At 44.0% G+C, this 22,792-nt stretch overlaps 1 protein-coding gene across 13 annotated transcripts in view; it reads left to right on the forward strand.

Moving 5' to 3' along the window:
- LOC105484537 (calcium voltage-gated channel subunit alpha1 E) overlaps window positions 1-22,792 on the forward strand; it is a 492,953-nt gene that overhangs the window by 261,904 nt on the left and 208,257 nt on the right. For all 13 annotated transcript variants that reach the window (XM_071076614.1, XM_071076570.1, XM_071076587.1 and 10 more), the window contains 2 exons: window positions 683-835; window positions 2,202-2,383. In XM_071076614.1, coding sequence (XP_070932715.1) covers window positions 683-835; window positions 2,202-2,383 — 335 coding nt within the window. The remainder of the gene's footprint in view (window positions 1-682; window positions 836-2,201; window positions 2,384-22,792) is intronic.

The raw sequence follows: 22,792 nt of genomic DNA on the forward strand, positions 1-22,792 counted from the left end.
CAAAAAATACAAAAAAGTAATAAAAATTAGCGGAGCATGGCGGCTCACTCCTATAGTCTCAGCTACTCAGGAAACTGAGGTGGTAGGATCACTTGGGCCTGGGAGGCCGAGGCTGCAGTGAGCCAAGATCATGCCACTGCGCTCCAGCCTTGGTGACAGACCAACACTCTGTCTCAAAGCAAAAAAATTCTTATATGTGTTGTGATTTATTTAGCCGTTTTAATGTTTTATGTTGCTGGATGACATAAAAAATAAAAATAGGCAATTTCCAGTTTTTCTCCAACTATAAATGTGCTGCAACAAACACCTTTTTACTTAAATCTTTATTCAAATCTCTGAGTGTTTTCTTGGCTAGAATCCTAGAAGTACAATGTGTGGGTCAAAGGATATGTCATTTTCTGAATAGTACTTGTACTAATTGTGCTTCCCCAATAAGGACTGAGAGAATTGGGTCTGAGATACAGTGAATGGGAAGATTAACTTTGTCCCAGCTCTTGAAGGATTTACAGCCTAGCAGAGCTGGGTCTAATTTCCTTTAGGAAAGGTTCACATTCTAATAAATTTAATCTATCAGAGACAGAAGGCAGCATGGATGAAACCAATGAGGGAATGAAACTAATTCTGCCCTATCAGATGGTGCTGAGGGACGGCTGCATTGGTCATTCTCTGTCCTTCCTTCTAGGCCTGCAGATTGTGTTGAAGTCCATCATGAAGGCCATGGTACCTCTTCTGCAGATTGGCCTTCTGCTCTTCTTTGCCATCCTGATGTTTGCTATTATTGGCTTGGAGTTCTACAGTGGGAAGTTACATCGAGCATGCTTCATGAACAATTCAGGTAGGGTCATTCTTCTCTGTCTTCTCCTTTTCCCTTCTCCCCTCTGTTAACTGGGGTAATTTCAGGGCACTTGGAGGCTCATTGGAAAAGTGTGTCCTATTCTGACCCTGGAATTAGAATCGGAAGTTTCTAGTCAGCAGCCTTTTGAGGCACAGCCAACTGAGACTAGAGATCCTGACTTGACATTAATATTGCAAGGCAAATACATAGTTGGAAGATTTCAAATAGATGGTCTCGGCTCCCCTATCCCGTAGTCAGGGGCCATGAGAATGAACTTCAAAAGCCATCTGTCTGAGCCAGGCATAGTAGCACACACCTGTAGTTCCAACTACTCCCTGGAGGCTTAGGCAAGAGGATTGTTGAAGCCCAGGAGTTTGAGGCCAGCCTGGAAAACTAGTGTCTCTCTGTCCCCATCTCTCTGTCTCTCTACAAAAAAATAAAGTACCACCTCTCTGAATATCTGAATCAATACCCCTTGATTCTTTATACAGCAGCCTCTGACCACATAAATAAGTACTTTTTCTATAGTGGCCTCTCTGGCCCACAGGCTGGTGAGATCTAGGAGTCCAGAATCAGAGTTGGGTCCCTCCGGATCTGTGGAGACATTTTCCCTTCATGATCCTTCTCACCATCTTCTCGCTCTCTGTTTTGACCCACACATGGTGTGGATGAACTGAGAGTGCTCTGAGCTTGGTTTGCAAGTGTGCTTGGGAGATTGTTAGGGTACACAACCCCTAATTCTCATATCTTTGTATTTCATTTGTTCTTTTCAAGTTGAGTTGAGTATCCTAGGAGGAAAGGAGATGGGAGGCAGGCTGAAGAATCCCAAATAAGTACCATGCTTTTTATGAAAAGAACCTTCAAAGAACACCTTCCACCTTGGATTTCTATTTTTTGTTTTAATCTTTTATTCAAAGCCAGGAATCCATGCTGGACAAAGAGCTAAAACCCCCTAAAATGACCGTAGTTTATAACTGTCCCCAAGAAACCCAGGAAGAACTCAGGGCTCATCCTGGAGTCTGAAGCTAAAATACTTGACTTTGCCTTTTCCTCAAAGTGTGCCATGTGATTCAGTCCTTCTAATTCCTGTGGTACTGCAGGTGAGGGTAGACGATGAAGCTTGCAGAGTAGGGGACCATGCGGAGGAGAGGCTCCATTTTCAAGAGAATGGGAAACATTGGGTTGAACACATGGTATGTGAGCTGGGAGGTGCAGAGAGGCCAGGGAGGAGAGGGAGCCTGAGACAAAAAAGGGCAGACCTCTTTCCATGGGGAATGGAATTGCTTACCTGTGGCCTCCTGAGGTCATTTCCAGTTCATGTGAAACACCATGTGATTTATCCCCCACCCTCCAAACATATCTGCAGGTATTCTAGAAGGATTTGACCCCCCTCACCCGTGTGGCGTGCAGGGCTGCCCAGCTGGTTATGAATGCAAGGACTGGATCGGCCCCAATGATGGGATCACCCAGTTTGATAACATCCTTTTTGCTGTGCTGACTGTCTTCCAGTGCATCACCATGGAAGGGTGGACCACCGTGCTGTACAATGTGAGTAGAGCTGGTGGGGACCGGGAAGGAGGAGGGAAGAACCCTGGATGGAGGTTTCTGGGGTTGTTTGGCCTGGCTAGTCCAGGGACAGGGAGGGCTGTGGATATAGGTGTATTGGAGCGGGAGGTGAAGACTCAACTGGGACAAGCCTTAGCAGTTCATAATTCTCTCTTGTCTGGCCTCTTGCTAAGTACAAGTACACAGCTTCTTAATATGATTAGGAAATTACATCCTAGGTTGGATAGGTGAACAAATTAGTTAAGTCAGATCAACTTAATAGTTATAGAATATGTTGGTTGGACATGATGGTGGGCTATAGTGAAGGGTACTAATAATGTATAATACTGGCTGCCCAGTAGAATTAGCTGGAAGCTTAAAAAATTTTATCACCCCCCTCAGGATCTGGGAGAATGTACTGGAAAAGAACAAAAAGAAAAGAAAAAAACTTATACCAACTGGGCTCCATCCCAAACCAATTAAGTGGGAATATTTAGGGGTGAAGGTGATTTTAGAAAAGTCATTGGCTTTTCTAAAAAGCTTCCTATCTGACTCTCGTATGTAGCCACTGTCAAGAACTGCTGCATTACATGCACATAAAAAGCATGCTTAATTGTGAGATTCACCAGGGATGCTTGTTGAAAATTCAGATTCACAGGCCCCTTCTCTGGAGATTCTGATTTTGTATAACTTTGTAAGCTAGTGAGCTGTGCATTTTTCAAGTGCCCTGGGGATTCATGTGATCAGACATATTTGGAAGGTTCTGAGTTGATCTAACTGCCTGTCAGGGATGTTGGGGATTCCTGCATGGGGACAGAAGGTAGATAGGGTGATCATGAAGTCTCTTCCATCTTCCAGAATCTAATTTTAACGACTTATCAAAGGCTTGGTGCAGACTCTATGCTCAAAAATGAGAGTGAGTTGAGGTATGTGGTTTGATGTACATGGATCCTAGGTGGGTAAAGCCATGTGGGCAGGTGCTTTTGAAGGACTGTACCCTTACCTGCATTTAACCAGCCCATTCCAAGACAGTAACTTTGGAATGATCACGCCTCTTATGTACGCTCCCACAACCTGCCTTTACCTTAAGGTGCCCTCTGTTTCCTTCAGTTCTTCTCTAGATCTTTTTAGCCTGATTCTCTCTCTATAAAACTTATTAGGGGGAAAATAAGGTGGCATATACAAAGCACCCTTTAGAAAGAGCTTTGGATATAATTTACAGTGGAGGGAAAGGAAATGCTGTCTCAGAAGAAACTCGACTAGACTATAATGACCAAAGAGCAAGGATTGTGTAAGGCCTGTACAAGAAAGTACTTAGTAGAGGTCCATTGCTAACCTGGATCCATTCCCATATAGGATGAGCAAGGCAGGACTGAAGCTTTGCAGAAAAGAGTCACAGGCTATTATGCTAAAGCTCTTAAGGGCAGTGAAGAAGTCCCAAGGACCAACTTACACCCAGCAAGCCCAGGGATGAAGTGTGACCCAGAAAACCCCGGACGACACTCTGCAGTTCTCACCAGCTGTGGGAGGCAGCAGGAAGGAGCGGAGGGAGGCAAGGTTGATGAGTGCAGTCACTCCTCATTTGAGATGTAAAGGTTGTCTTGAGGCCGTGCCATTCCAATTAGCCAGGCGCCTGTAGGAATTGCAGCACTGGCCCTGTAGTGGCTGGTGTCACTTGTAGGGCTTTGAGAGTGATGCATTTCAATTATATGTGTAGACTCACCTAAGTGATGTGATAAATGCATTGAAAGCCTGAAAGGAGAAGTGTTGCATTTGAGGATACAGGCGTGATTGTTGGTCCACTTTAGCCAAGATTCAGATGGTACTGAGAGGAGCAGGATCTCAGCTGAAGAACCACTCATTATTTTTTCTTCATTAGTTTCTTTATTCATTCCTTCATTCTTTCACTGTTTATTAACTGAGCATCTATTACATGCCAAGCACTGTTCTAGGCACTAGGGAAATGGGGAGGAAAAAGTGCCATGATTCCTGCTATCATAGTGCTCTCTTCAAATCTCTATGTCTCTCCAGTTACCTGTCAACTATAGGTTTAGAAGTTAAACACAGGCAGAGATCTTGCTCCTCTCTCTAGTTTTGCTCACTAAGGAGTGAAGGAGGGAGGAGAGGAGATCAAGTTGCAGATGCTCTGAAACCTTGTATTGCATGGGTGTCCAGGGCCCACAGACTCACATACTCTGACTTCCAGCCTGTGATTCATTGAACTTGAGTTTACTGAAGGCCTCCTGATATTCTGATGGCTGGATTTAGGGCTAGGGGTACTGTCACCCAAAGACTGTCTACCTGTTTGGACTGTCTGCTACCTGTTTGGACTGTTCCTTCACACACACACACACACACACACACACACTCTCTCTTATATACACTGGTTGCATACCATGAAGTTAACTATGAATGACTAGTCAACTTAGTATTATAAACACATGTATACATATATGTGTGTGTGTTTCTGCATATAGAAAAATGACTCACTAAGCATTACCACAACCACCACCAATAAGATGCAAATATAAATATAACTATTGATTTTCCTTTCTACCACTCCTCATTCTGGGAAGGCCCAGTTCACCCAGCTGCTGGATTTGTTCATGCAGAGCACTAAGAGAGGGGGATCCCCTGTTTCCCAGCCCGATGCACCTTCTATTTAGTGGTGCAACAAACATGTAAGATTTATTCTTGTTAGTTAACATCCAAACCAGTAGGAGAATCTTCAGGTTTACCCAGTAGGAAGAAGCTCTCAGGCATGTGGGCTCAGTTTAACCTTGTTAACCAATGTAAATGCTTCCCTCATGTTTGCATCCCTTTTCTGTACCACAGACTCTTCCTAGATGCCTCCCTATGACCTTGTGTTGCTCTGCCATTGATTACTATGAACTTCATTTGCATGTGGCTTTTCTCATTATAATGAATTGTAAGGGGGAGGGTTCCCATTGTCAGGGCAACCTGGAGTCACCTGTGCTTCATTTAGTCTCTATCCAAATGTCAACTGCTTGGTCAAACTCCAACTATATTCTTGGCTTCCCTCCCTCCTCTGGCGGAAGGAATGCAAAACTGTCTACAGTTCTGGCTGTTGCTACCTGTTTGCACTGTCTCTCCCAAAGGTCTCCTCGAGACTTGCAAACTCTCTTCTTTACTTATTTCTCCTAACCTGATAAGTATGTCTTCCACAGTACAATGTGTTCTCCTTCTGATCAATGCTCTTCATTCAACAAATGTTACTGTGGCTCGCTAACCCTCTTCACCTGTGCTGGAAGTGGCTGAGAGAAGTGACTTTCTTCTGATTCTGATCTGCGTCTTATTTCTCTTTGTCATTCTAGTTTTATGGTATCTGCTGATTCCGTTAGCTCTTTTATTGTATCAGGACTAATTCCCAGATTGCAGAGGTTCCCAGTCCCTGTCTGCAGTTACTCACATCTTTGCTCTTAAAGTTTAGTATGTTTCATTTGTATTTCTGTAGTTCGATTTATTTCTCTTCTTACTGTTGATAAACTCATGTAGAGGCAGAAATTTCTTGGAGGTGTACTGTTTCTGCAGCTTTGCAGGTATGCTTGCCACATCTGTTGTGACTACTTAAGATGCTCCAAGCTGCTATGATGGAAGGGGTTTTTATGGACTTCATTGGCTTTTGGTCAGAAGAGGCAACTTAAAGTCTGGGTGCTTTCTGAGAGTCTTCCCAACGCCTTAGAAATCTTTTGGTCTATCAACAATGACTGTGGCTCTCCTTTAAGTTGCCTTTTCACAGCTGCATATAGTCAGGATTTATTAAATGGTTAACAGCTATTCACCTTCTGTCTCATTGAGATTTTGCTGTATGTGTCATCTATCAGCATGGTGAGGCATAACATCCATCTCGCAGTTGATGAAAAACTACCATTCTCTTTATGGAGTTCCTCTGATTTTGTGGTATCTGCAGAGAATGCTTTGGGTTCTGAGATCCATGAGACTAGGGAACGTGGCTTCCATCTTTGCTTCAGTCTTTTCCTACCACCTCCTCCACATTGTAGTAGAACTACTCAAAACTAATTTGACAATGGGTGGCAGGAGTCTATGATTATCTTATGGTGCTAGGGTGATAAGATGAACCAGCTGACCTAGGATCAGGTGTATAGTTCATAAAATTTGTAGACACTGTAATTGTGACTGGTATTGTAGACACTGTAAGTGTTATTGTAATTGTAATCGGTATCCAGGATCAGTCATGCTCTGGAATAGACTGGTTTCTTTTTTTCTTTTTTTCCCACAATCCCATCTGGACTGCCCTGTTCCTATGTCCTTACATGAGTCTGGGATCCTGTAATACAGGTGATACTTGGAATCGGATACTAGTATCTGTTCATCTGTTACTTATCCATAGAGGGATTGGTAAGTGGATCTTGGAAGTTACTGTTCTTTTTCCCATGACGGCTGGGAGGTAAGGTGTGTGTGCTTAGTGAGGAGCTATGATAACTTCCTCTTAACTGGCAGAACACTTTGCTTGTCAGGCTTTTCATGGAGAGGAGAGAGTAGAGGGAGAGGGAAACTATTTCCTGAACTCATAGTAAAGGCTTTTCCCCTCTGTTTACATTAATACCTAAGTGTAGATTCGTTCACTAACTCATTATTCATTCAGCAAACATTTGTTAAGTGGCGATAACGTGCCAGATACTGTTCTGGATGCTGGTGATACAGTAGAGAGTAAAACATAGGAAAGTCCCTGCCCTCATGGAATTTATATTCTAGTGGGAAAATGCATATAGAACATAAGGAAAACATATGGTATATCAGATAGTCATAGGTGCTGTGGAGAAAAAAAATGTGGGGAAAGGGAGAAGTTGGTTGCAATTTTAAATGGAGATGTCAGGAGGGCCACGTTGAGAAGGTGGCATTTGAACAAAGACTCGAAGTGGGTGAGAGAGTGGGCCATGTGGTTATCTGGGGGAAGAGTGTCCTGAGTCCCAGATAGCTGGGCCAGCAAGTGCAGAGATCCTGAGATGGGGACAGGCTGGGTGTATTTGAAGAACAGCAAAGAGCACAGTGGGTTGGATTGCAGTGAGTAAGGCAGAAAGTAGGAGATGGAACAGTCAGTCAGATCATGTGGAGCCCTGAAAGCCATTATACAGACTCTGGTTTTTACTCTGAGTGAGATGGGAAAGCAGTGGAGGGTTTTGAGGAAAGGAGTGGTGTGACCTGACTTGTGTTTGAAAAAGGATCACTCCACCTGCTTTGATAGAGCAAAAGTAGAAACAGGGAGTCAAATCAAGGTTATTGCAAGGATCTAAAAAAAATGATAGAGGCTTGGGCCAGGGAGGTAGCAGTGGAGGATGTGAAAAATGGTTGGCTTCTGCATATATTTTTAAGTTGAGCTCATGGGATTCTTCGATAGATTGAATATGAGTTTGGGAGAAAGCAGCAAGAAGAGTGGAGTGGCCGTTAACTAAGCTGGGGAAGAACACAGGTAAAGTATGTTGGGAGGAAGAGGAGAATTGAGTTTGGATGTGCTAAATTTGCCATGCTCATTTGATATGGTAGTATAGGGAAGGAGGTGAATAAATGAGTTCAGGGTAGAAGGCTTGGCAGGAGATACAAATTTGGGAGTTTTCACTGTATAGATGGTAAAGTATTGAGACTGGCCGAAACCATCAAGGAAGTGAATATAGACAGGGAAGAGAGGAGATTCCAGGACTGAGTTCTGATGTTAAGGTGAAGAGAAAAATGATTATCAGCAAAGAAAGACTGAGAAGGAGCAGTAGGGAGGTGAGAGGAAAATCAGAAACTTGGTGTCCTGGGGCCAAGTGAAGGGCGCACTGCAGAGGGAGAAAGTACAGGATGATCAAGTCAGTTCTCTGAAGAAGCGTTTTTTCCTATCATATGATTGTTCAGTATCTTGCTAATAATTTCTTGGTGATTTGTATAAATCACATCCACAGATTCTCTTGAATTCACATTCATATTTACTCTTTCAAAAACTCTTACCTATATGCTTTGCTCATTTGAATCAAATGCTTCAGATGGGTCAGGGAAGTGGAAGGCTAAGAACCACTGAATGCCAGGAGCAGTTTGAGTGGAGTGGAAAGGATTTCAGAGAGCAATGGAAACAGCATGGAAGAAATACCACTTACATGCTGATGGGAATGATCCATTTGAGATAAAAATTATTGTTGATGAAGGAGAGGGAGGATAATTGGGGGAGGGATTTCCTTGAATAGGTGTGCGTGTGGTGTGGGAAGGTCTAGACCACAGGTGTAGGGCTTGGCTTAGATAGGAGCTCTAATCATCCATTCATAGTACTAGGAGCAGAGGAAGAACAAGTGGCTGCAGAGGCTGGTACGTGGGTAGATGTGGTGTTGGAATCTTGTAGAAATTCTCTTCCTATTGCTTCTATTTTCTCAATGAAAGAGGAAGTAAGGTCATCAGCTTACTGGGTGGGAGGAGGAAAATACTGAAAGTTTGAGGAGAAGGTATAACATAGTTTCCCAGAAGACTGAGGGAGTAAGTGGAATAGGTAAATGCATTGGGTTGCTGGGCAGCTTTACGGACTCACTTGGAGTTAGCTGTGATGAAGTTCAAGTGAGACCAGTGAGCCTGGTGTGTTTTCCTCTGGTCACATTCAGCCGCTGAGTCTCAGGTAGGAAGTAGGTGGAGAGTTGGCTTTTCCGAGAATAGTTTTGTCAGGTGAGCACGATAAAATGAGAGAAGATCAAGAGATTGACTGTAACATAGCTGTGGAATTTGAGCTGGATAAGGAGCAAAGAGAGGTGGGGGAGAAACCGTGAAAAGGGAGGAGAGTAAGTGGATTATGGACCCTTTTTTAAATGTGACTCTTGAATCTGATGGACAAATTCAGTCTGTGGAGTAAGTTGAGAAACCTATCTTGCTGCATGGAAGTAGGGAGTGGGTTTTGAAACCAAATGTTCTGATTTCTAATTTGGTGCTCGCATTGCCCCCAGTGGAAGGAGAGAGAGTGTGTGCATGTGCCGCACATGTGCAGAGTAAGCTGTGACTGCGCGCCGGCACACCGCTGGGCCTTCTCTAAGGCCACTCCCAGGGTGTCTGGTCCTGTTTCAGCTCAATTCAGAATATGAACTTGGGGAACATTTGGGGATTGAAACCCACCAGGCCCGCCCACCTACCTTACTAGCATTGTACTCTGTCATCTTGTTTTCCTTCTCAGAGTGTCTGTCTCTTTTTTAAACACACTTACGTTGCAGCTTCTGATGCTGACTTTGGCAGCCTGTTCTCCTGTTAATACTTGTCCTCTCCAAACCCTACAGTGCCGCCTTCTTGGCCTCTGTCTGCTGGGCTGGGAGCCTGTGGTCCACAGCCTTCTCCACACCGCTGCCTCCCTGGGAAGAAACCGGCGTTTTCTTTCTTTCTCACACTTACTATTTTCCCATCCTTAGCTGTCTCCACCCTGAAGTTATTCCTACTCATTGCATTTCTGTCTTGATTTGTCAAACCAGGATGCCATCATGTTTGGGATTTATTCCAAATGTGCTAAGTGTGCCTCCTGATCTGATGCCTGAATTTCACACCACGAACCAGGCCAGTCTCCTGGTCTTTTGTCTGTGCAGAGCCGTTAGGTTGGCTCAGGGTTCCTTTCCTTTTTGTTTCATTTACTCTAATATGCGGTTTAATTTCTAATCCGTGGCCAAAGGCCTCAGGTGCCTGATGTGTCATGCAGCTTTGGGCTATGATCTTTTTGTTCTCAGGCAACTCCAGGCCTTAGGACTCGGAGGCAGAAATTAGCTGGAGGTGGTGTGTTGGTGACTCAATGGCTGTTTCAGGTACTTTTCACTCTGGAATCCAAATGCGGACAGAATCTCAGCCAGGTGGGGATGGCACAGTGCCAGTATATGGCACACTAGGAAAGCCAAGAGGTCTCTATTCACTGTTCCTCAATTCATTATTCACTCAAAGACTTATGAGCAATTTTTTTTCATGCCCCTCAGAGTGTGGTCTGTCTTGGAATCATCCAGGGGCAATTAGTGTAATTGCAGATTCCCGGGCTCTGCCCTAAATCTGGCGGGCCAGCATCTCTAGAGGTGGGAGGAAGGAATCTGTATTTTCAGCAAGCTCCCATGTGATTCTGAGGCTACACTGAAGTTTGAGAACCACTGTTCTGCATCAATGTAATTGCCAGATGGTAAGAGAGTGACATGGCACATAAATGGGAGAGTACTGAAGAAAAAGGCACACTTCTGCCTTCAGCCTGCATGCCCACTATGTGGATTTCCATGAGGTCATGCTTTATTCAGTGTTTGCCTAACATAGTGATTGACACACAGTGGGCTCTCAGGAAGTAGTTAATTTATGGACTTAGGTCTAGAAGGGGCAATAAGTCAGGCGCATGGGTACATACATATACTTGTAACAATAGGGCAAACTAAATATAGCGAATAATTGGAAGATATACAAGTAGAGATCTCTGGGAGGATTGAGGAGAGAGTGGATAATTTAAAGTGAGCTGCTGAACCTGGCTTGGTGGCTCACACCCGTAGTCCCAGCTACCTGGAAGGCTGAGGCAGGAGGATCTCTTGAGTCCAGGAGTTCAAGGCTGCAATGTGCTATGATTGACCTATGAATCATAGGTCAGCCTGGGCAACATAGTGAGACCCCATCTCTAAAAAGAAAATAAAATAAAGTGAGCTTCTGGACAGCCCATGTAGAAATGTGAAAGCTGGTGAACTCAAGGGGAGCCCATGATACTGGATTGCAGCCTGTTGGACAAAGATGTCAGAGCTCTTGGCAACACATTAAAGGCATCATTTACCCACTGGGCGCTTAGATGTTACTTTATATTTTTACCTTCCTTTAGGGACAAGGCTTAGAAACTGACTTGAAAGTTAGTATACCCAACCCTTTTGGTGGGAGGGAAGGGTTGGATGTACTAAGTTTCCCTTAACGATCCACTACTTAGCTGGTCCTCATTCCAGGCCTGTTGAAATAATATGTGTAGATTTACAGACCTTTGCCTGCCTCCAGTTCCCTGTGTTGCAGTTAGATGTCAGCTGCTTCTCCACGGCGAAGCTTCAGCTACAGCTTTCCCTGTTGATGGACACGTGTGCCCTCAATTACACCTCAGCTCCCTGCCAAAGGGAGGGAAGGATTGAACAGGATCCCTTCTCCTTTAAGGTGCCAGGTACTAGGGGCTCCATTTACACTTTTGGAGAGCTCTTTTAAAAGTGACTCCTGAGAGCCTCCACTCTCCACTGCCTTCCACCTTGAACCCCATTGTCTGTCCACAAGAGGAAACAGGATTTTGTGCACTCATGGGGCAGCAGAGTAGTGGAGTTAATTACAAAAAAAAAAGGTATTGTATTTGACTGGCGAATACATCTTTGGTTTATCATTTGCACTGGAATGTTTCTGATGTTCTGGAAAATCACAACACTCAAATCAGATAAAGAAGCCACAGTGACAGGACCTGGGATATCTTCTGACTTTTGTCCCCTCAGCTTCTCCTAGTGCCCCTTTTCTTGAGAAGCAGTGACCCAAGGCGGGGCCCTTCCTTCCAGTGTGCAGTCTTCCCCACCCCAGGAACTGGCGGGTGGGTCGCAGCACCTGTGATGGTCAGAGAGGACCACTTGAATTTCTGTCCTCCTGAGGGTGCCTTGCCAGGTGCTCCCGCCCCTCCCTCCCACTCTCCCCACTCACCATCCCCAGGCCATGGCCTTCACTCCAAACCTGGGACTTGTCAGCGGGTATCTGCGGATGGGCTTTGATGGCATCTATAAAATTTGTTGCAAGTTTTGTTTTTAAAATATGTCTTTTAACTACCACATTTTCTTGAATCCAAGATGCCACCGATTATATACTATATCAAAAATTGAATAATTCTGTTATTAAATTTAAGCATTATTCAATGTTGTCAGGGGAAAAGCCACTGCATTCTATGTATGATGTATTCATATATTCTGAGTTACAAAACCTTCCTCTGTAAAGAAAGGTATATTGTAGAATTGAGGAAACAGAAAATGAAGGAATAAAACTAATTTTAAAAAGCCACAAGTAATCCATATGTTATAGACCAAATTTTCACACTTGGAGACCTCCCACGGTCACACTGGCGTAATTCTTTTCTTTGTGGAGACCTTGGAGTCAAGCTCCCTTTGCTGTCTCTGCATTTATTTGAGCTTTGTGTAAATGTGGTATTAGAAAGCTTCTAGTTCTGTGTTAGTCTTTTTAAAAGAATCAGGCCCCAGCTTGTTTGCTTTCATAAAATGATTTAAGTGATCACACTATTACCTTTCTGTATGATTCAAGATTTTCTCAATACTGTGAAACTAAAATAAAATATAAAAATAAGCTGGATGCCAAAGCTGATTCAAGACTGCGATAGTCATCTATAACCCTGGTTTCAAATTTTTATCTTCTGGAAAACAACCTCATGTTTTGAATGATATTGAATAAGTGTTCTGTATTATGAATATATTTGTATTAAATATGTAAAATAGATTTATGCCAGAAGATGCCCCATTTTTATAAGTGTTATGCATGGATGTTCTGATGTAAGTTTTATTTGAAAAAAGTGATTTCTGATGCCAAAGGTGCTATAACATAGTGGTTAGGAATCCTGGTCTTTACTATCTATGGGACTTTGGCAATTTATTTAATCTCTGTGCCTTTATTTTCCTATTAGTAATGTGAGGATAATTGTGGTACCCACCTCTCTGAGTTGTAGTAAGAAGTAAGTTAACATGGATAAATGTCTGGCACATAGCACTCATGTGAGAAATTGTTAGTTAAAAAGTTTTGAAAACCGTCTAGGATAGACAAGCAAAGAATCTTCTTCCATTGGCCCACTGTATAAACCTGTTCCTCTCAGACTGGTCCTTCCTGTCTCTCAGTCTAGCCACTTTGCACTTTCCATTTGCATCATTGCCAACCTTGAGTGCACATTCTTGGAATTGCCTCCAAAACTCTAATGTCACCTTCTCCACAGAGCCTTCTCTGACTATCCCTGAGAAATTCAAAAGAGGGGAGATGTTTCCCCTGAGCCTTCTCCCCCAGACCTAAATGTTATTAGCATTCCTTCCCAGATTCTCCTGTGTCATTCATCGTCGTCTTGGTGTTTATGTCCCTTTTCCTTATTAAATGTTCTGTCTCCTGGCATCAACCACAGTCCCCTAGACATGGCTAAGTGTTCGGTAAATATCCATTGGTGGATTGATTTCACAGAGTGGCTGTCAGAACCCACCAAAGATGCCATGGCTTCCAGACTGCCAGGCTGTCAGGAGACGCAGCACAGGTTCTGCTCTCAGAGTGAGCTGCTGTCCACAGGGACTATGGCTGCTGCAGCCTCTGCTCGTTCTGCCTCACTCCAGCTCAGCTTCATCCTCCTGTGACAGGTAGAGAGGGGGGAAAAATAAAACTAGGGGAAAGGTTTAATTTATTTCAGTGTTTACAGAGGGTTTGCATGTAATTAACAGTTTATTTCTGTGACACAGCTGGCCTCCTCAGCTTGGAACCTGGCTTTGAAATGCTCTTAAAGAGACCCATACCTAGGCAATCTGAGGGGTGCTGGGGACTTGGGAAGAGAATAAAGAAAAATGCCATTCCCTGTCTTTGGTGACGATGCTTGACCAAGGACAGCCCCTAAAGTGAAGACTCCCTTGTTCCTTCTTTCCCCAACCCTCCCATGCGTACGCGCACGCGTGCATATACACACGCACACACTCACACACACATACTTATGTTTCTTGAGTCATATTCCGTTGGCGAATCCACCTTCGACTTAGACTTTTTACAGGGTACATTTTTTTTAACCTTTTGTTCACATCAAAGCTTGGGCTTTGATATCTTCACTGGGGATAGGGGAACAGTCACTGGATCCCCTCCTGCCATGAGCCCCATGATTGCAGGCAAAACACTGTACTCCTCCTTGTAAGTATTGAATAGATGAAGAAATAAATGTGCATCAGTCTTTTCATCAGTAATATGGGGGTAATACCACCTTATTTCAACCTTAAAAGTTTTATAGCAAGTACATGGGAAAAAGTATACGAAAGTGCTTTGAAAAAGACATTCAGCCCTCACTATGTGAGTGTGCTATTTTAATGACTTTTTGCTTCTATGAACTGTGGACTTATAAACTCAATTTTGCTAAGTGAGCAATTTTTTTGTGCTTATTCAGAGGGGGTGTCTGGTTGCTTCGGGGGCATGTAAGACAAATTCTCCTAACATATTTTCTGTCTCTTACCATCAGTTAGCTGTGTTTGTTCTGTATTGTGAGTGTGCTCAGGTCCTGTGATCTTGGTTAGAAATACAGTGTTTATATTTTGTACATACTGAAAAACATATTTGGTGCAAAAGTGGCACTTTGAATTTAATAACAGTTCTTGCTAACTTGCATAACCTGTGAATAACTGGTGAAAACTACGTTGCAGTTGCTTCCAAATTCAAACATGTTTCAGAACTTTTTTTTTTCTTTTTGAGATGGAGTCTCACTCTGTTGCCCAGGCTGGAGTGCAGTGGCATGATCTTGGCTCACTGCAACCTCCTGCTGCCGGGTTCAAGCGATTCTCCTGCCTCAGCCTTCTGAGTAGTTGGGACTACAGGCACCCACCACTACTCTCGGCTAATTTTTATATTTTCAGTAGAGATGGGGTTTTACCATATTGGCCAGGCTGGTCTCGAACTCCTGACCTTGTGATTCCCCCACCTCGGCCTCCCGAAGTGCTGGGATTACAGGCGTGAGCTACTGTGGTTGGCCAAGGATGTCTTAACCTTTGCAAGTGTTAGGGTAGACCTGACATTTATCTGCGGCAATGTTCCTGAATGAGCTGGGGCTGAGCCAATGAGAGAGTCTATACCAGAATAGCATAAAGGGAAAATAATGGCAATGTAGTTTTTCATGAAACTAAATTTGCTCAACTTGAAACTGGATTTAAACATTCAAAATGTTAGTGTCCTTTCCTGGCAAAATGAAAAGTTAAGAACATCATTGCAAACACAGGTATTTTTGTTTTTGTTTTGTGAAAGTTTTGTGATCTGTGAAGGCTAAAAATCTATGCTGATATATATTTTATCTATGTAATAGATATAATAGGTAAATATATTAATATAATTATATAATTTCCTTGCAAATGCATAATATTGCTATTAGCAGCTTGAGTTTTCTTTTCCATTCTAGTAATACTGAGATTTTTACATTAATTTTAAGAGAAACTGGTAGTCATTTATATAATCTGTCATTGAAGAATGAGTATTTTAGAAAACCACATAGGCTGGTATAGTGAATGCCATTTCTAAGAATAAAGTAGTGTCAGGCATTGGGTTATATTCAGAAGACCTGTGTTTGAGCCAAGTGTTTCACCTAGGCTGGAGTGCAGTGGCATGATCTTGGCTCACTGCAACCTCCACCTCCCAGGTTCAGGTGATTCTTGTGCCTTAGCCTCCTGAGTAGCTGGGATCACAGGCGTCTGCTACCATGCCAGACTGATTTTTGTGTTTTAATAGAGACGGGATTTCACCATGTTGGCTGAGCTGGTCTTGAACTCCTGACTGCAAGTGATCCCCCCACTATGGCCTCCCAAAGTGCTGGGATTACAGGTGTGAGCCACCAAATTCTGGCTGCAAGTTTTATTTCTTACCCATTCTTCCTGACTCTGCCATGATATTAGGCAAGTCACATGACCTCATTTTCCTCTTCTATTAGAAACACCAATTCGGTACTTAGTTTATACAATGGTTATAAGAATTAAAGAAAAATGTATGTGTGAGAGTGCTTTGTGCATCAAGATGTGCCTTATGAATTTAAGGTATTATAAAAATCCTTTAAAGTTATGAACATTCATGTTAGGAAGATTTCTATTACTGAGATGTACAATGCAGGTTTTTCATGTATCATTTTTAAACATGTTTTGACAGATATGGTCAATGGCATCCCTTGGAAGAAAGGTAGAATGTATATTCAAAATATTGTTAGGATATTTCTCTTTCCTTTGTGCTCAAAGCATCCTAATATCATGACCTTTTCAAATGTTTTCTTGATATGAAACAAAGCCGCCACTGCCTGAGTAGTTTGTATAAAAACATCAGATTTCTAGGTGAAGCAGAAAAGAAAGGGAGTGTGGGAGCTTGATTCCTTCCCCAGGGGTCTCTATGACGCCATCCTTGAATGAATGATCAAGGCGTGTCCCCCACTGCCTCTGAAGGTACTTCTGGCTGCAGCCAGCTGCCTTAACAATTTGGAAGGAAAGGCAGGCCCAAAGGGCAGCAGGCACATGCACACCCAGGTGATCACACCTCCCTCGTCCCCTGCACACATTTAAACTCTTGGCAGCACATGTTCCCCAGGCACAGGCGGGGCTGGCGTAGTCAGCAAGGCTGCCACATCTCTGTCACAAGCTTCCCTTTCTCCTAGTGTTTTCAGCAGGCCTGTATCTCTCCACCATCCTCCCCTTCCCGGGTCTCCCACTCTCCTCTCTCTGTGACAGGTTCTTTTTCCTTGGCAGATTGCACTGGAATGGTGTGACAGTCCCTCAGGGATCATGCCACCCGCCCAAACTGGGGAGGAATAGCAGAGAGGCATCCATGGCTGACCAGGTCACCAAGATAACGCTCCCCATGGACGAGGGTATCCAGGGCTCCCGGGACTGCAGATTCCATTGCCTCATTGAGCCAGGAGCCTTGGTCTACCGTGTAGGACCTCATTCCGCTCAGGAACACTAAACTTGCCTGCCTGCCACTTGGCGCTACTATAAGCAACTGTACCTATCAGCATACCATGTCTCGGAAGGTGACCGCAGAGAGTAATTGCCAGTGTTTAGTCTGTGTGTGCATGTGGGTGACAGAGCGAGAAGGAAGGTACAGACCTTTTTTATGCCCAGGTTATTTATTGCATTTGTCTTACGACTTCCATTTAGAGCTAAATAAACTGCAAAGTAGGTTATTTAAACTGGATCTTGGGTGCCTTTAGCAAGTGGAGAGGTGGGCGGTGAGGATGGAGAAAGATGGGAGATTGGGCCGGGGAGATTGAGAGAAAGGGGCCAAAAGAAACACAACATGGCTTATTTTCCTCCCGTTGGCAGTGGAAGGCATGGTATACTGTGGCTCACAGACAGAGATCCCCTTTGCTGGGGGATCTTAAAGAGCTTTCTGTCTCAGGCTTTTGGGAGTCAGCCTCCTGTGGACATATCTTGTTTTTACAATTTATAAATAAAAAACTAAGGCATGACCTAGGAGTGCAGATTGCACAAAGCCTACACTTACCTACCCCGCCTGAAAGGGTAGCTCCCCACTTCTTTGTCTGCTTGTCATGGTCACATGCCCCCTCCACCTGCCTTGGTCTTGTGCAGCCTAACAGAGGGCAGAGGTATAAGGAAGAATGCCATTGGGGCATTTTATCGTCACCCTATCCAAATGAGGTTTCAGGGAGTCTCATCTCCAGAGAGTAGTCTTCTACCCACCATGTATTTTTTTTTTTTTTTTTTTTGTGTGTGTGTGTGTGTGTGTATGTACACACACACATATTTAAGCTCAGATGCCCTGCAGGCCCAGGGAGCTCTTTGTCAAGAGACTCTTGGTCCATCCAGATCACTCATGAATTCTCTTTTGTACAGACTTGATAAAGGGTGTTTCTTGAGTACCAGAAGTACTGTACATAATTCATAACATGAAGCAAGATAAAGTAGAAAGAACAAGAAAAGATAATAACTGGGGAATTAAAAGTTTCCAACTTTGTTACAAGCTGGGAGAGTGAGTCAGCAGTACATATGTCCTTAGGGAGAGCTTTGCACAGGGTTGGTTTTGGGGTAGGGGCCTAGGTATCCAAAAAAGGAGGAAGGGGATGCTCAGGAGGAGTCAGAAGTAGGGGTGTGGAGGAAAAGGGACTGAGGGCAGGGAGCATGGGTGCAGATTGCAAGTGGGGGTGAATTCTAGCTCTGCCCTGCCTCCTCCCCTCCCTTTGAAGGAAAGAGATATCCTGGGGCCTTAATCATCTCCTTATCTCTCATTCCTTTCCTGGTTTAATTAAATTTCTGTTATAATTTGGAAGAGCTTGCATGTTCTCGACTGCTGTGGCAACCAGTCTCTTTTGTGAGACCCACCCTGGCACTCAGAGGAGTTTATCACCTCCATGGGACTTGGACCCTCTGTAGCTTTTATCATCATGGTCGGTTCTGTAGTGAGCAGAGGTGGATTTGAGAGGAGAAGGGGGCTCTCTTACTTCGCCGCCTTCCACCAGGAAGTGAAGCTTCTTCTCCTATCCATGTATATTTTTTGTCTTTTGCATTGTGTTACCTCTCCTCTCCCAGGACAAAATACACTTCGTTGGAATCTCTTTGAATGTTAAATAATACCGAAAAGAGAGATGAAAGACAGGAAATGTGGATAAATGTACCATCAGCATTCCTCTTACACCTACTGTGTGCTCGGCACAGTGCTGGGCACTCTACACGTGTGACTGCCTTGAAGGTGATGGATCCTCTGGCTATTCTTCCTGAGCCTCTCCCCTCTCCCTCATCCTGCCCTCCAACAGGCCCCAGTGTGTGTTGTTCCCCCCTCCCATGTGTCCATGTGTTCTCATCATTTGGCTCCCAGTTATAAGTGAGAGCATGGGGTATTTGGTTTTCCGTTCTTGTGTTAGTTTGCTAAGGATAACAACCTCCAGCTCCATCCATGTTTCTGCAAAGGACATGACCTCATTCCTTTTTATGGCTGCAGAGTATTCCATGGTGTATATGTACCACATTTGCTTTATCCCCCTTTGATAAATGAGGCACTATATTAGTCCGCTTTCAAGCTGCTGTAAAGGCATACCTGAGACTGGGCAATTTACAAATGAAAGAGATTTAATTGAACTTACAGTTCCACGTGGCTGGGGAGGCCTTACAATCATGGCCGAAGGCATGGAGGAGCAAGTCACATTTTATGCGGATGGCAGCAGGCAACATAAGAGCTTGTACAGAAAACTCCCATTTTTTAAATCATCAGATCTTGTGAGACTCTCACTATCACCAGAACAGCCCAGGAAAGACCCGCCCCCATAATTCAATCACCTCCCACGACACGTGGGAACTGTGTGAGTTACAATTCAAGATGAGATTTGGGTGGGGACACAGCCAAACCATATCAGGTGCTCAAGGCTCACAGAGGTTAAAGGATCCTCCCAAGGTCATGTGGCTGTTAAGGTAGAAAGCCCAACTGGAACCTTGTCTTGTGAGCTAGAAAAGCCCGTGCTCTCCCCAGTACTCCCTGTTAGAGCAGGATGTGAGAGGAGATGGATGAATGATTACGGCAATTCACTTCAACTTAATGGACATACCAAATGTTGGAGTGCCGACCGATTACCAGGGCTTTTGTTAGGCATTGGATGGTGGAAGAGCTTTTGCTTCTGCCCTCAGGGAGACAAGACATACTTGTGTTCAGTGGATGCCTTGAGGAAGTGTTATGGTCCCTTTGAGCATTGTGGACCCACTGCTGTGGACCATAAAGGCAGTGGCGGTGTTCTGTCTGAGGTAGTCAAGAAAGGCTTCATAGAGAAACCTTGTAGAGACAGAATTTCACCAGGGGGAGAAGGAGGTCAGGACCTGGGCAGAAGCATGGTGGAGGTATGACATTTGTGTGCCCTGTTGAGGAAGTGGCCACAACAAAGGGGTTGGGGTGGAAAAGGCCTGGAGATGAGACTGGGGAAGAGATTGGGAGTGAGTGATAAAGGACTGAGTGTCCACTAATGACTACAGAGTGTTCCTTCTATCAGGGCAATTGTCTCATTATTGAAATTATCAATGACTTATCTGTACATCTTTTTGTCTGACACTGTCCTTGTTCAGTGCCCCCAGGGCTCAAATGTGGGAATTAGTCTGATGAACCTTAGTTCATCCATTTCGTGCCTCCTTTGGTCTTTTACCGTGTCCCACATAGCCCTGATAATCTGTCCCCGGAATGCTCTTGTGTCTTACTTCATGCCCTTGCTTCCTCCATTGACTGTGCTCCCTCTATCATGACTGCTAGCTGTCTAGGCTCTTTCCTGCTTCCTGCCTGTGGCCACGCTGTTTCCACCATTTTTTTAAAAAAAATTTCTAACTTTTGTTTTAAGTTCAGGGGTATATGTGCAGGATGTGCATGCAGGTTTGTTGCATAGGTAAACGTATGCCATGGTGATTTTCTACATAGATCATCCCATCATCCAGATACCAAGCTCACCATCCACTGGCTATTCTTTCTGAGCCTCTCCCCTCTCCCCCATCCTGCCCTCCAACAGGCCCCAGTGTGTGTTGTTCCCCCCTCCCATGTGTCCATGTGTTCTCATCATTTGGCTCCCAGTTATAAGTGAGAGCATGGGGTATTTGGTTTTCCGTTCTTGTGTTAGTTTGCTAAGGATAACAACCTCCAGCTCCATCCATGTTTCTGCAAAGGACATGATCTCATTCCTTTTTATGGCTGCAGAGTATTCCATGGTGTATATGTACCACATTTGCTTTATCCAGTCTATCAGTGATGGGCATTTAGGTTGATTCCATGTCTTTGTATTCTTCATCTGGCCAACGCCTACTGATCCTTCAAGCTTCATCTTAATTGTTACTTCCTTAGAGAGCACTATCCTAATCCCAATCTAAATTGAGTGCTTTTGGTATAATTTTTTAAATCACAATCTTATTTCCTTCATAGCACTTATCACCTCTTGTGTATTTGTGTGACCATTTATCAAGTTTCTGCTCTGTTAACTACACTGTAAACTCTGTAGGTGCAGGGATGTCTATTATTTCATGACTATTGCCAGACACTTGCATATTGTGTGGCATGCAGTAGATGCTTAGTAAAAATCTGGTGAATTACTGGATGGATGGAATAATAAATTAATGAATGATACAGGATCAAGCTATCAGCAGGGAATATTCTTATGCTAGGTGAAAACACAAAGCCTATGTTAAATGAGGCACATTTGCTGGTATTTCCAGTTGCATTTTTTAAATTCAACAAATATTTGTTGAGCACTGATTATAGCTAGGTGTTGTGCTAGGAGTTAGGGATACAGTGAAGAACAAGCAAAATCCGTCTTCCTGGAATTCATATTCTAGTGTGATGATGTCTATTAAACAATTTAAAAAATAAGTGTATACTGTCAGGTAGTGATGAGTCATATGAAGACAAAGCAAAGGAAGGGGCAGAGAGTGTTGGGGGGAGGCGGTATGCTTCAGATGAGGTGGTCTGGGAAGGAGGTGGTATCTGAGCAGAAATCTGCAGAAGTGGGAGGGAAGGACCTGGGATATCTGTGGAAGAGCATTCTGGATGGAGAGCCAGCAAGTGCAGTGACCCAAAGTGGTTGCTTGGCAGGTTCAGGGAGTGTTCAACAGGCCACGGAGGCTTGAGCACTCCGAGGGGCAAGAGGTCAGAGAGAGGGTCAGGGCCAAATCAGGTTGGGCCTCATTGATCATGATTAGGAGTTTGGATTTTACTTCGAGTGTGATAGGAAGTCTTTGAGGTGCTTTGAACAAATGAGGTAGAAGATCTGATATATGCTGAAAAATCATTCTACCTACTGTGTGGAGAACTGGCCATGGCAGGGTAAGAGTGGATTCAGGCAGCTGGCAGTGGTGGTGCAGCCTGGTATGGCTGGCTGGTGGGGCTGGGCAGTGGTTAGATTGGGATATGTTTTGAAGGTGGAGCTGGCGGGACTTGCTAATGGGTTGAATGTGGGGTAGGAGAGATGGGAGAGATCAAGGCTGGCTCTTCAGCTACATTAATCTGTTAATAGTGGTGCCATCTACCGAGATAGGGGAGCTGAGAGAAGGGGCAGGATGGTTGGGCAAGGTCAAGAGTTGAGCTGGAGGCATGTTAAATTGGAGTGGCCTAATTGATGTCTATGAGATAGCCTGGCTAGAGATGTCATGAGAAGTAAGTAGCTGGACGTCTGAGTCTGGAGCTGGGTCAGGGCAAGAGATATACACTTGAGAAACATTAATTTATTAATGGTGTTTTGAGTCATGAGATTGACTGATGTCCCTTAGTCTTGAAGAAGGCATAGACAGAGAAGAGGACCAAAGACTTAACTCTGAGAAACTACAGCTTAATGTGTATTAGCACTGCAGTAGGTCTATTACTAAGGCCCTGAGAACTTGGTCATCTTCTCTTGGGGCTATTTCTTCTGGAATTGACCCAAATTTAGTGTTGTTGCTCCTTTTAGGAAGTTATTATGACAGGGGCTGCTTTGCCATAGGGGATGAAAATAGGAATTCCCACTACCACCCCATGGGCTAGCTGCAAGTGCAGGACAGGTAGAGATTCAGGTGTGGAGGGAGCTCTTCAGTCTGAGTCTGTTCTGTTTTGGTTCATTTTGCTTTTGTCTGCTGTTCTTCTCCTGTGAAAATTATATTTTCCCTCAAGCTGATGTTTTTAAAGCTTGATTTTTATTTCTGTAACTGTACTCCTTTTCATTCTACAAACCTTTATTGAGGGCCTGCCATGTGCTAG

The sequence above is a fragment of the Macaca nemestrina genome, chromosome 1, assembly GCF_043159975.1.
Source record: "Macaca nemestrina isolate mMacNem1 chromosome 1, mMacNem.hap1, whole genome shotgun sequence".
NCBI classification, from domain to species: domain Eukaryota; kingdom Metazoa; phylum Chordata; class Mammalia; order Primates; family Cercopithecidae; genus Macaca; species Macaca nemestrina.